Source organism: Alosa pseudoharengus, unplaced genomic scaffold, assembly GCF_046254945.1.
Source record: "Alosa pseudoharengus isolate Yale_2024_CS ecotype anadromous, Long Island Sound unplaced genomic scaffold, YU_APseudo_1.1 YU_APseudo_1.1_scf_22, whole genome shotgun sequence".
Lineage (NCBI taxonomy): Eukaryota > Metazoa > Chordata > Actinopteri > Clupeiformes > Clupeidae > Alosa > Alosa pseudoharengus.
Window position 1 is genome coordinate 10,012,168 of NW_027468680.1, and position 15,000 is coordinate 10,027,167.

Sequence of the window (15,000 nt, forward strand, 5' to 3'; positions counted from 1 at the left end):
AACATCCTCATTGTTTTAATGAGGTTTATTCATCTTGCCACATACAGCACTGCAACAGTCATCATGCACAATAATCGTCTCAGCATTTATTTATTTTTGTTTTGTTTTTTGTTTGTTTTGACTCTGCCTCACAGTTGTGTTTACTGTTGCAGTGGTCCTGCTAAGAGCTATAGTGTGGGTTGGGTTGTGGGTGAGCAAGAGTCCAAAACACATGCAGAGCTTGGTCTGTTTCATGGTCTTGTGGTGTGTTTGTGCGTGCGTGTGTGTGTGTGCGTGTGTGTGTGTGTGTGTATCAAGAAGCACTCACTGAAGCAGAAGGGATTTCGCTGTGATGGCACATTTGTTGTAAGACTTAGGTGATTTATACTATGTGAGAAATTGTGTGTGTGTGTGTGTGTGTGTGTGTGTGTCTGTGTGTCTGTGTGTGTGTCATGTCCTTCTGAATGTTCAGACAGTTTATCTTACATATCATGGCTCAGTGTTGAGGTGTCCTTTATTGTGCAGTGTGTTTGTTCATGTTGGTGTGTGTTTTTCTGTATATTTAGCAGGTATTACTGCTTGCTGATCAAACAGTAGACACTTGTGTATGTGTTGGGCTATTGTGTGTTAGTATGCAGGTGTAAGTGTGTGTGTGTTAGCCTGTACATGTGTACTGTATGTGTGTGTGTGTGGGTGTGTGTGTGTGTTTTAGTTGTACATGTGTGTGTGTGTTAGTTGTACATGTGTGTGTGTGTGTGTGTGTGTGTGTGTGTGTGTGTGTGTGTGTGTGTAGGGATATTGTGTGTTAGCATGCACGTGTAAGTGTGTGTGTGTGTGTGAGTGAGTGTGTATGTGTGTGTGTGTATGTGTGTGTGTGTGTGTGTGAGTGTGTATGTGTGTGTGTGTGTGTGTGTGAGTGTGTATGTGTGTGTGTGTGTGTGTGTGTGTGTGTTTACCATGCAGTATGGTCTGCTGCAGGCTCCAGTAGATGCTCAGGCAGTTTTTCTCCCTCTTCATGCCCCTCTTACACTGGCAGCGGTGCAGCGGACTGGCCATGAGGGCGGCGACGGCGTTCTCGCAGTGGTTACGCGCCCCCGGGCCCAGCTTGACGCTGCCGCCGCCCGCCACACACTGCCGCAGCGTGCGCAGACGCGGGCTGCACGTCTCGTCGCTCGAGCACGTGTCCCCCGCGTGCAGACAGTCCCACCGGCCCGAACACAGCCCGCTCGGAACACCTGTGGACAGGTGATGGAGACAGAGTCATGGGTACAGCAGAGGGATCACCATCAGCATCTCAAACCTGCCGGGCATGAGGCCGTCTCTGGTCCCAGACGCCTGGACTTAAGGCCCATTCACACCAAGAACGATAACGATAACGATAACGATAACGATAACGATAACTATAAATAAATATCGTTCTCGTTAATATGAATGACGACGTTCACACATAAACTATAACGATAACGAGATGAAGAACGATATCTTTGGGTTTACTTTCAGAGCGATTTTCACAACGATAAAATGCTAATAGCCAATCAGAACCCATCGAATTTTAGCCGTCACATTTATTAACACAAGGAGAGACTTTGTTTATCGTTGTTCAGTGTGAACGCTTTTATCGTTATGGTTATAGTTATCGTTATCATTATCGTTCTTGGTGTGAATGGGCCTTTAGACCAAGCCCTGTGCAGAATACTTCAGGTGTAGGACAGGTAGAGGTAGGGCATCATTAGGGCCTGTGCCCTCAATCTCACACTCAGAGTACTCCGTCAAGTGTTTATTGTTGCTCTGTGATGAAGTTTTGATTGGTCATCGAGAGAGAAGTGACATTGACGAGGCCCAGTTCTGTTTTAAAAGTTTAATTGATTTCAGCTTTCAGCGCTCTGAGTGCTGCGGAAAACGACGGTCAGTGGCGAGGGCTTTTTTCCGCCGAGGGCGCTGAGCGCTGTGAACGCTGAACTTCATAGAAAATAGTATAGATAATAGCTGCCGTCCGCGCAAAAAACGTGATGGGTGGACACAGGCCCTTAACGTTAACTTCACACTGGATATACAGTATGCCTCAAACTGGACCACAATCTGCCAGTGAAACCTGAGGACAGATAGAAACTGGACAGTGGTACAGGTGAAGAGCGCTGATGTTTTTACACCTTTGTTTATTTACAGCTTTGTTTATTTACACCTTGTGATAAAATGAGCTGTTTTTCACAGATGGCTTACCACATTGGGTCAGTATCTCAGGAGACTTATAATGAGCTGGCAAAAAAGAAGAAGGTGGACTTAACTGCCCGGGAAGAAGGATCTCCTTTTTTATCACTTCCTGAGTAATCTCCTTATCCCAGTGTCCTGCAGGCATAAGCGAGTCTAGACGGGATCACTCCAATGTCCTGACATTAAAGGTAAGGGGGGCAAAAAGGTTGACTCACAAGACAAAGTCTTGGCCATTTTTTTTTTTGGAAAAAGGAGTGGATCTGTCATCTGACTCGTGTCATTAAGTCTTTTTTTGCTTGTCCCTAGTCCCACAGGTGGGGTCGGAGTGGTGGCAGTGTGGATTTGCAGTGTCTGGACCCCTGAGCTTGCCACTCTGCCACTCTGCTAAGACATCCACTCAGTCTGTCAAAGAACATTCCACATAAAATAACCTACTACTGGCTACAACCGGGCCAACTCCCAACAGATGGCAAGATGGCAACCACCCATTTTCAAGTTGTTATGACAGCCTCCTTATCAGTGTGTGTGTGTGTGTGTGTGTGTGTGTGTGTGTGTGTGTGTGTCGAAGACAACATACCCTTAACTCGCCTCTTTGAATCTAGCTTCTGTATCAACATCAGTGTGAGAGCCATGCAGTCTGCAGTATGCAACACACTGCTGAGTCTCTGCAGCTGCTCTCCCAGGCATCCATTCTGATAAAGTCCGCACGGTGAAAAGCAAACACTCAACTTGCTCCCGCTGTCTTTGCTCTGTCTCTCAACTTTTTCTCTTCCTCCTGCTGTCTTTGTTCTATCTCTTTTATTTTCTTTTTCTCTTCCTCCTGCTGTCTTTGTTCTATCTCTTTTATTTTCTTTTTCTCTTCCTCCTGCTGTCTTTGCTCTGTCTCTTTTCTTTTTCTCTTCCTCCTGCTGTCTTTGTTCTGTCTCTTTTCTTTTTCTCTTCTTACTGCTGTCTTTGCTCTGTCTCTTTTCTTTTTCTCTTCCTCCTGCTGTCTTTGTTCTGTCTCTTTTCTTTTTCTCTTCCTCCTGCTGTCTTTGCTCTGTCTCTTTTCTTTTTCTCTTCCTCTCTTCCTCCTTCTCTACTACTCTCTTCCTCTTTTTATTGAGGATCAAATCACCTGCTTAAAAATGGGTCCACTCGAGAAAAAAGGGTTGTTTTGGCCCTCGAAGTTTGAGTGTGTGGGTGGTGTGTGTGTGTGTGTGTGTGTGTGTGTGTGTGTGTGTGTGTGTGTGTGTGTGTGTGTGTGTGTGTGTGTGTGTGTGTGTGTGTGTGTGTGCGTGTGAGGGCCAGATGTATGTACATTTGCGAACGTAGCGTTATCAGCGTCCTGGACACACCGCAGATTGCAAACGCTGTCAGACCCAAGTTTCCGTCGTATTTATCAATCGTTCAATCCTTAGTGTAAACTGCGCCTTTCTCTGCCTTTCTCCACCCATAAACGCAATTTACGAACGTCCACAACTGAATGGCAGCGCCTACATAAAAGCGCAGTTGAATGAAGTTAACTGATGACAACATTAAAAAGAATCAAACGTTTAGCGATCATGAAATAAGATCAGTAGTTCTACTCAAACTACTTGTGCACGTAGGCTATGGAAGATTGGTCAAATCTAGCAAGTAGGAAAGTTTAAGTGAATGACGTGAAAGTGAAAGTAAGACATTCGAAAGGCCAACGAAAGTTAAGATTGCTTTTGGTAGTACAAATACTTTCACCACAAAAACTGGTGCTCTGAATAGCGATTCTGTTGTCTTTGAAAGGTTCTCTTATTGACGCATTGAACTGCAATTTGGATTAACACCTGCTTTTACAAGGCGGAAGTATTTAGGCGCAGAATAGACGTGCGCTTTCAGGAGCAGTCTTTGTACATACCGCGGAATACATAATTAGGCGCTCGTTACTCTTCCCCTCCCATCTTTTTACGCTCCCACTTTCCCCTGGATCCTCCCATGAATGCATATGCATGACATGACAAACGCAATCTGCCACTTTCAGCTCTCGCGACAGGCAGTTTGCGCTTTTCATCATTGTGGCCTGTTTGTACATACCTCGCAATGATTTTACACACAATGCGAAACAAATACGCCTGAAGTGGGCGCAAAAGCGTTAGTACATCTGGCCCTCAGTGTGAGTGTGAGTGTGAGTGTGTGTGTGTGTGTATGAGTGTGAGTGTGAATTTGTGTGTGTGTGTGTGTGTGTGTGTGTGTGTGTGTGTGTGTGTGTGTGTGTGTGCGATGAACACGATAAGTGGTTTATGAATAACCGCTTGGTCTGTGCCAGCCTGAAGACAAGGCGATAACAAGAAAGTGAAGTGTGCAAAAGTGGCTTTTATTATATTAGGGCCGCAAGCTAGAAACCCCTCAGTTAGAATTACATGTCAGATAGTGAAGGGGTGCCCTTCTAATATGAATGTCTTCATATAAACATCCTCTGTAAAAACACTTTATTAACACAGCACGCACGTGTGCACACACAAACACACATACACACACACACACACACACACACACACACACACACACACACACACACACACACACACACACACACACAAAACATACCAAGACACTGTAGATGACCGGAGGACCATCTAAGAAACGAGACCTTGAGCCTAATCAACAAGGACTCCATCACTTCACCAACACCCCTTCTGTCTGTGCCCCGAGGGGATTGCAAATCTCCAAGAGCACATGATTGATTGACAGGTGTCATGTCATATGTATGAGCATTGCCATGGTTACATGGTTACCTATTCCTAAGAAAGGAATATGTGAATGTAAAATGTACCATGTACACATTCCGGTCCAAATGTATTCTTTCTTTAAATGCATAGTCAGCTATTCACTTTATCCTTGACGGACACCCTCTTTTTGTTGGTTAAAGAACTCAAACTCCCATCTCTTCTTTACATTACATTTGGCTGACACATTTTTAACCAAAGCGACTAACAACATGGTAAACAGTTTAAGCTTTAAAGCAATTCTCTCAACAATTCTAGGACAATTTAAAAAAGGTAGAGTACAGTAAGAATAAGTGCATCAGTGAGTGCTGTTTTTAAACAGTTGAGTGTCAGTTCTAGTCAGGTGGTAAGTGCTAGGATCAGCAAGACTTGTTGTAAGTAGTGCTACGAGAGGAGATGTTCTCTAAAGAGCTGGGTCTTCAGGAGTTTTTTGAAGATGGAGAGGGATGTCCCTGCTCTAGTAGGAACTGGCAGTGCGTTCCACCAACTAGGAACAACAGATGAGAAAGCAAATTGCATTTGCTGCCGCTAGGGTGCGTCTAGATTTGATTTTACCACTGGTAACACCTATTGGAAATCGTAGATGGGTTTCCAGACCCATTCTCTATTGAGAAAGGTATCTGGTGGCTGGTGTCAGCCAGGCCATCTCAAGCCCCTCCCCCACCATCTCTTTGCTGTAGCCACGTAGCTTCTAAGGAAGGTGATTTCTTTCTTCCATTTGTGAGATGGGAAAGCTTCTCAGATAATGCTAGATATGGGCTCTATCATTACAGACTCTTAGAGTTTGCTTTTTCCTGTTCCACTTTGGTTCTTTTTTTCTCCTTGTGAATCTACCTACTGGAGTAGTTTTTTTTAAAGCCATTATCTCCTTCCCGTCATAGAAACCCAAATGGTTCTCGATCACACAAACACACACACACACACACCATTAAAGAAATACTCGTCAGGACAAAAAAAATGACACTTGAAAAACTCCTTGGTCTGACGTTCCTTGGAAAATATCTCAGCAATGACATCTTTAAGCTGACTAAACCACTCTGTTTCCTTGGATATGTCTGCATTTGTTCTTTTAGCTTACTATTTGCTTCAGAGTGGGGATTTTATCTACAGTGAATAGATAGGCAAAGTGACCTGGATTATGGTTCTTGAAGATGAATTTTACACTGTTTTTCTTGACTGCAATAACAGTGCTTTTTGGGTTTCCCTGATCGTAGTTAGGTGCTACAGGTACAACAGAAAAGATGCCAAGATCAGTGGTTACAGTGTGTGTGTGTGTGTGTGTATGGGTGTGTGTGTGTGTGTGTGTGTGTGTGTGTGTGTGTGTGTGTGTGTGTGTGTGTGTGTATGTGTGTGTGTGTGTGTGTGTGGGAGGGGGGGGGGTGTCTGTGTGTGTATTTGAGTGTGTGTGTACGTGTGTGAGAGAAAGAGATTTGGAACCATTTGTGTTTTTTGACTTGAGTGCTATGTGATTTTTACAGGCTGCAGTATAGGAGCTGTGATCCACATATTGAGCAGCCCTCTACACACACACACACACACACACACACACACACACACACACACACACACACACACACACACACACACACACACACACCATCACCAGCATAGCGAAAAAAGGAAAGATAGAGAAATAGGAGAAGAGAGTGAAAAATGAGAGAGGGAGCTAGAGAGCCAAATCACGAGAGATAGAAAGTGAAGAGGGGAGAGAGGTAGAGGAAACAAGAGAGTGCTGTAGAAAGCTGAGAGAGGATGAGAGGATGAGAGGATGAGAGGAGAGAGGGATGAAAGCAGAGGGAAAAGGACCACAGGAGGACAGAAAATTGAAGGAGGAACAGAGTGAGGGAAGGAGAGGTAGAGAGGGAGGGATGAACGGAGAGGGAGAGTGAGGGAAGGAGAGGTAGAGAGGGAGGGATGAACGGAGAGGGAGAGTGAGGGAAGGAGAGGTAGAGAGGGAGGGATGAGCGGAGGGGGAGAGCAGGGTAGGGGTGGAGTGGTGGGATGAAATGTCGATATGTCAGGGAGGAAAGAGGAACATGGCGTTGTCAGGATGTGAGAGACCGTCTGCTCCTCTGGCATTCTAGCAAACACACACACACACACACACACACACACACACACATAGACATCTCTTCCTCTCTCAAGCTCACTCTCTCTCTCTTCTCATTCACTCACTCACACACACACACAGGCAACATCTGACAGACGGTGCGTAAGCCACTCTGACTTTGAGAGAACCGCAGGTGGAGAAGGGTGTGTGTGTGTGCGTGTGTGTGTGTGTCTGTGTGTGTGTGTGTGTGTGTGTGTGAGCGAGAGTGTGTGTGAGGTGGAGAGGAAAGTTGAAGGGAGGGCGGGCCCCAAGATGGGGGGATGAAAGATGAGTGAATACGTCAGCACAGCATCCCTCACTTCCTTTAAAAATGAAAAGACTGCATGTGTGTGTGTTTGTGTGCGCGTGTGTGTGTGTGTGTGAGAGAGAGCTCAATAGAGACCAGGGCAGGAAACAGCAGGGATAATCCCATTAAGAGCAGACTCATCCAACACAATGATTGGTTGATTACACACACAGGCACACAGACACACACACACACAACCACACACGCAGGATCCACGTCCCCCACACATAAATTCATAAAGACATATAGATGCCTGCACACATACTGAGATCAAAACAGATAATAACCATGTGCCTGGAGATCAAGGATAGGGGGTAAATGCATACACACATCTCATACACAAACCCAAATGAATACACACAAACACCTCACACACTCATGCCTACACACACACGCACACACACTCCGTCACACATACCAAACTTCAAAGCAACACAGTCGAAAGCAATTACAGGAAATCATTTGGCCTGCCATTCACATTCGTTCCAATACCTTATGCCTTTCCCCATCCTGCCTCAATAAATAATCGGTTTAGAGTGTCTATACACACACACACACACACACACACACACATGAAGATTGCATTGTCGGGTAGCAGCTGGTCCCTCTCTTAAAGCTTTGATTGTTCAGTGATTTTTATGCATTTATTAATTCCAGGGCTTTAATTAACTTCCTCATCTGAAGTCGGCCATTTTGGGTCAACCAGGGCCAGTTGCACTACCAGCATTATTCCGTGTGTGGCTCTCCCACAAGCAATGTAATACCGGGATCAGCACAAATAAGGGAAACTGTAATCCCCTCTGCAGTGGCATCTAATGGTGACTCCAGGGTCAAATGGCTGTGGGGTAATTGTGCACTCGGTGTGGTAAAGCTATCTGCTCATTCCCCACTGTATTGCCTCGATGCTCTGCAGCCTGGCTACTGTGCAGTATTGGTCAGCAGTCTAGTTCGCTCAGTTTATATCTGCTCGGTGTAACTGATTCCCACCTGACCTTAGGTCTGCATACTGTTGAGGCCGTCTCTGTAAAGCTGGTTCAGACTATGTTCGAGTTTTGTGCTGTGTTAAAGTGTTATAAAACAGTTGTGTTCTGTGTCTCTGTTGGCCTGGCTGTTGTTTTGAGGTTGAAAATGCGCTGATTCAGACATACACTGAATTGGTTTGTCACACTATTATATGTGAGATTGTGTGTGTGTGTTTGTGTGTGTGTGTGTGTGTGTGTGTGTGTGTGTGTGTGTGTGTGTGTGTGTGTGTGTGTGTGCGCGTGCACGCTTTGTCTATTTTATTTTGATGTGCCATGATAAGCTGGCCTACTTTGCAGGGCTTGTTTGCAAAAGCCCTGGCACTCTGGTTGTTATTTTAGCAGTGCTGGCTTGACACTTGGTTTTAGAGAAGTGTTGGAGCTGACACTTTGGCTGTTTTTGAGTGAGCATGCTGATACGACGCTGGTATATTTGCAGTGTTTTAGTGCTGCAGTGATGATGGATGGGTCTGGTGTGTGTGTGTGTGTGTGTGTGTGTGTGCATGTGTGTGTGTATGTGTGTGTGTGTGTTGTGTTGGGTTGATGGGTTGATTTGTAACTGTAAAAGTAAGTGAGATGTGCTTAGCACCCCTGCTGTGAAGAGCACCAAGTTCTCCTTGCTGAGTTAAGGAAACATGCTCTTAAATCATAACATCTCTCTCATCATCCCTCGCTCTCTCCTTCTCTCTCTCCCTTTTACACTGTGGATGTCCATCCCTCCATTCACTCTCTATCCCTCCCTCTCTTCTTCTCTCTCCCTCCATCTCTTCCTCCCTCTCTCTCTCTTTCTCTCTCTCTCCTTCTCCCTCCCTCTCTCTCTCCCTCCCTCACTCCCTCCTTCTCTCTCTCCCTTTTACACTGTGAATGTCCATCCCTCCATTCACTCTCTCTCTCCCTCCCTCTTTCTCTCCTCTCTCCCCTTCTCTCTCCCTCTTTCTCTCTCTCCCCTTCTCCCTCCCTCTCTCCCTATTTCTCGCTCTCTCCTTCTCCCTCCCTCTCTCTCTTCCACCCTCGTTCCCTCCTTCTTTCACTCTTTCCTCTCCACTCCCCTCGTTTTTATTTTTTATTATTTTTTTCTCTCGTTCTACTTAAAGTTTTACTTCATCCTTACTCACTCTTTCACTCTCACTTTCTCGCTCACTGTCCCCCCCTCCTTTCATCACAACACTCTATATTTCCCCCACTGTAATCCTTTCTTCTCCTTCTCCTCCTCTCCCTTTATCCCCCTCTCCGCCACGCTCTCCACATTGTTGTCTCTTTCTCTCTCTCTGAAAGGAGAGGGGTGGACAGGTACTCTGCTGGAGGGCCTGCATGTTATTTAAACTGGGAGTTCCGTAATAGCCCTGATGGAGACCAATTACATTTTTGAATGCCCTAACGTACGATGACCTACATCATCCAACAACACACTCACACACACACACACACACACACACACTCGCGCGCGCACGCACACACACACAAACACACACACTTAACATTAACTGAATGCTTCTGATGTACTCTTGCATAGTTTCTGAGGCGGCGTAATGTAATTTTGCTGGAAGCTAGAGAGGTTTTTGCAGTAGGGGAGAAAAGACAAGGAGGAGGGGAAAAAAAACAATAATTGCTTTTCCATGCAGACGGGGGAAAGCAGGAGAGAGTCTTATTCTCTCGCCATCGATTCTATGAATCCCTGATAAAATGAGGAGAGGCTCGTTAAAGAGTAATGGAATTCATTCCCATCAGAGAGAACTCTCACCACACAAACTCACAAAAGCTCATAAACATAACACACACACACACACACACACACACACACACACACACACACACACACACACACACACACACACACACACACACACACACACGCATACACAAACAAATACACACATATGCAAAAAAAGTAAATTGCATAAAAGTCTGCTCTAAAAATTAGATTATTGTAAAACACTGCCAGACACCACAGTGTGCGTGTGTGTGTGTGTGTGGTTAAGAGAATGAGAGAGTGTGCCAAAGAAAGTGTGTGCGTGTGTGCGTGTGTGTGTGTATGTGTATGTGTGTGAAAGAACAAAGGTCTGAGAGATAGTTGTCCTTTTTTTAAACAAAAGCACAGATGGCCCACCATGAGATGGCTGTGCATACAGTATGTGTGTGTGTGTGTGTGTGTGTGTGTGTGTGTGTGCATGTGTGTGTGTGTGCATGTATGCGTGTGTGTGTGTGTGTATGTGTGTGTGCACTTGTGTGTGCACTTGTGTGTGTGTGTGTGTGTGTGTGTGTGTGTGTGTGTGTGTGTGTGTGTGTGTGTGTGTGTGTGTGTGTGTGTGTGTGTGTGTGTGCACGTATGTGTGTGTGTGTAAGAGTGTGAGTACTGTGGGAAAGTGGAAGAGAGGGAGAAAGTCAGAAAGACAAAGAAGGTGAACGAGACAGAGAATTCATCATCACAACTCAAACAAAGCCTCGGAGATCTGTGACCTGGGAGACATCAGAGCACTCGGAGCACTCCCTCACTCCCTCATTCTCTCTCTCGGCCTCTCTCTTCTTCCCCCTCTCTCTTTCCCTTTTTCACTCTATCTTCCCCTCTCTGTCTGTAATTAATTCTGTCTCTCTCCCATTTTCACTCTCCCCTTCTCTCTCTCCCTCTCTTTCTCTCTCTCTCTCTCTCTCTCTGGCTGTTCTGGGCTTCCTCTATGATGGTCAGTATGGGCCAAATGTTAACTTTGATCTGTATAGCGGACGCTCAGTGTGTGCCACAGGCATGCTGTGGTCAGTAGCAGATGACAGTACACTTTCCGAAGTGCCTAGAGGATGTGTGAGTTTGCTTAGAAGTCCATACTGTTTGTCCAGTGTTAAGCCAGCAGGGGACTGTGAATCTGTGTGGACAGAGGAGTGTGTGTGTGTGTGTATGTGTGTGTGTGTGTGTGTGTGTGTGTGTGTGTGTGTGTGTGTGTGTGTGTGTGTGAGATTATGTGTCTGTATGTGTATGTGTGTCTGTATGTGTGTGTTTGTGTGTATTTGGGATTGTGTGTGTGTTGTGTGAAGATACATTAACGGCTAGCGAGGATGATCATATTATGAAGGAAGCTCCATGCATTATATTCTTCATTCCTTAATATGTCTTGAATCATCAGGAATTGACATGAGTTCATAGTCATTTGTGCTCTCATACATGAACAACACATCAACTAAAGCATTAAGTACAGTGGTTACATCATTATGATTTATTAAGAATGATCATGATTTTTTTTTTCTGCCAAAAATGTGGTCATCACTACTCAAATTCAAATTTGAACACAACCTGTGCAATTTTCTAAACACATTCACACTTTAGTTGAGGGGCCACAAACATGATGAATTGATGAGAATCATGTTTAAGAAATCATACATCAGAATGATGTACCCACCGTACCTAATGCTTTAGTTGATGTGTTGTTCATGCATGGTCATGAAAGAGAAACTCTGAACTCATGTAAATTCCTGATGATTCATAAGATATAAAGGAATGAAGTAATGCATAAATCATGAATTAATTAATGTATGAATTCATGATAATTCATGTACCCTTACCGTAAAGTGTTACCCAAGATTCTTGCATGATTATCAGTTATGGGCAACTAGGAAGGAGAGGTGCAAACGCTCACCAAATACGAGGTGCAGGCAACTAGGAATAAAACTTAGTGAAAGGAGAGAGATGCTGCACACTCCGTGTTTAAAGCTAATTACTTTATTGAGGTGATAACGTTTCAGCCAGTCTGGCCTTCTTCAGATCGCATATGATGGACAACTTATGGACAACTAACCATTTCTTTCCTAATTGTCAAATCATGAAATATTGGCTTGTCTATTGTAAGCCTTCTCCAGATAACTTATGATAGCATCATAACATTATGGTTAGTTGATAGTAGTCACAGATTGACCTGCTGTTACCAAAAATGTTTGTTTCATCTACATGCAAAACATGTACTGACACATTTAGCAATATATTATAAGTATTTCCAGCGCAAAATGACTATATATGTTAATGTTGCCATTTCAACATTTCCCTTGCTAAAGTGAAGTGTTAGTGGTATGGTTTCACACAATGAAATGTCCCATCAACAACTGATGGAAACATTAATAGATCCTAACTTTACGGAATGATCACTTGCAGATGTAATGATGAACCAAATTTAATATTAGACATCAACTAGAATGCATTCTATACATTATAGCTGCCTAATTATTGAATTTGGCTTGTCATTACATCTGCAAGGGATAATTTCGGACAGTGGTGAGTGACAGGACTATTGTTACAACTGATGTCTTAACATTGGAGGGAGGCAGGCATTATGATCAGAGCTGAATATTGGGGGAGGACATGTCCCTCTCAAAGTATGTTAGAATTTTAGCCTTGGTGTGTGTGTGTGTGTGTGTGTGTGTGTGTGTGTGTGTGTGTGTGTGTGTGTGTGTGTGTGTGTGTGTGTGTGTGTGTGTGTGTGTGTGTGTGTGGATGTGTGTGTCTTTGGGCTTCTGAGGCTTGTGGACAGCTGAATAGTGTCCTGTTGTAACTAGTGCACAGGACAGTCGGTGATGCTTCATTCGTACAGAAATACCACATCCTGGAAAATGGGTCGACTATGTAGGTCAGGTATGCTCCTGAAGGAGTCTCTGTGTGTGTGTGTGTGTATGTGTGTGTGTGTGTGTGCTCTCTCTGCCTCCCTGTATGTGCAAAAATGTTGTGCAGTCCCACTGAATTACTGTTTCATCCCTGACATATCAGTACATCACTACTGTGTCTGCATATGTGTGTGTGTGTATGTGTGTGTGTGTCTATGTATGTTTGTGTGCCATGCATTCTCTCTGGGAATAATATGAGTCTCGACAGGAACAACAACCTGTCATAAGCTCAAAGGAATGCCACACACACACACACGCACACACACACACACACACACACACACACACACACACATACAGACACACACACACACACACACACAGACTCACACCTTGTCCAAAAGGGTCTTCGAAATAGATTGATCTTCACAAACACACCGTCCTTATCTCTGTCGCTGTACGTGCACACACACTTACACTGACACACACACCACACACACACACACACACACACACACACACACACACACACACACACACACACACACACACACACACACTTACACTGACACACACAAATGCACAAATTTAATAACATCAAAGCTGTGTATGAGATCACTACCAGTCATGTCATCAAAGGAGCTACTTCCTTATCATCAGAGAGATGAAACCATATGATTTACACACACCCGACACACACTCACACACAGGCACACTCACACACACGCTAACACACGCACACACACACATGCACACAGATCTCTGGGCAAGGAGCGAACCTGGATATTGATGATGTCACAGCCTCTTAGATCATACATTACACAACTTATCATTCTCTCTCTTAAACTCCCTATGAGAGCGATGGAGATCTCCTGATATCAGAGGGGCATGTCAGTGACCGAGAGTAGGGTACACACACACACACACACACACACACACACACACACACACACACACACACACACACACACAACCAACCATGCCAACCAGTACAACTATGTTGAATACAATACAGTACAGCTGACAGCTGATTTCAACTTACACACACACACACAAACACACACACTTTATGTTGGGAAGATTTGCACTAGGATAAAGCAACACCTCCATGATCCTAGCCTGCATTAGAAGAAGATACAGGCCATGCCTCTTCGCCTATTCATTCACTGTTTTTGCTTTGAGCTCCACCTGAATGAACAGTGCCTCACATCCCCATTACACATTGACATGCACGTTACAGCGTGGGGCTCATATATCATTAAGCTGTTAACGATCACATAACACTAATTAGGGAGGGCCCAGCTGAGAGACCTTGAGGAGTGGGGTTGATGACCTATGAAACATATTCATTCTAATCATTCTAATGGGCTCTACACATTTATAATAGAGCCACACTGGGGGAAATAGGACCATTTCTTTATGTGCTTCTTTTACTTCTCTCTGTGTGTGTGTGTGTGTGTGTGTGTGTGTGTGTGTTGTATGGAGATACATTAACGGCTAGCGAGGTTGAGAATATTATAAAGGAAGCTCCATGCATTACATAATGCAAATTATTCATCCATGAGTAGTTATACATACAGATGCGGGCATGCACACAGACACACAGACACAGACACAGACACAGACACACACACACACACACACACACACACACACACACACACACACACACACACACAGTACCTCCTTACTGAGAGGAGACTTTTGCTAACATGGGAAATCTGTCATAAGCGATCATCTTATAAAGCTGCTTTTGGGGCCCTGTGATCCTTAAAATAAATGTCCAATGCCATTTGACGCTTGCATATAATAAAGCACTGTGTGTGTGTGTGTGTGTGTGTGTGTGTGTTTGTCCACTTTCTGACAGTGATGTCCATGACCAGAGGGGAACAGCCAGAGGGAGGCAATTAAACTATAGGAGGGTATTGTGTGTGTGTGTGTGTGTGTGTGTGTGTGTGTGTGTGTGTGTGTGTGCACTGAAGTAAGAGTGATTCTGTAACACTAGGTGTATGTATGTATGTGTGAGTGTGTGTGTGTAAAAAAGAGTGAGTGTGTGAGAGAAAGTGAGAGAATTTGGCC

General features: G+C 44.5%; 1 protein-coding gene across 1 annotated transcript in view; it reads right to left on the reverse strand.

Annotated features, from left to right (window-relative positions):
- The window catches only part of gfra4a (GDNF family receptor alpha 4a), a 66,608-nt gene that overhangs the window by 40,238 nt on the left and 11,370 nt on the right, over positions 1 to 15,000 (reverse strand). Inside the window, exon 3 of the mRNA XM_076300115.1 lies at positions 936 to 1,214. Coding sequence (XP_076156230.1) covers positions 936 to 1,214 — 279 coding nt within the window. The remainder of the gene's footprint in view (positions 1 to 935; positions 1,215 to 15,000) is intronic.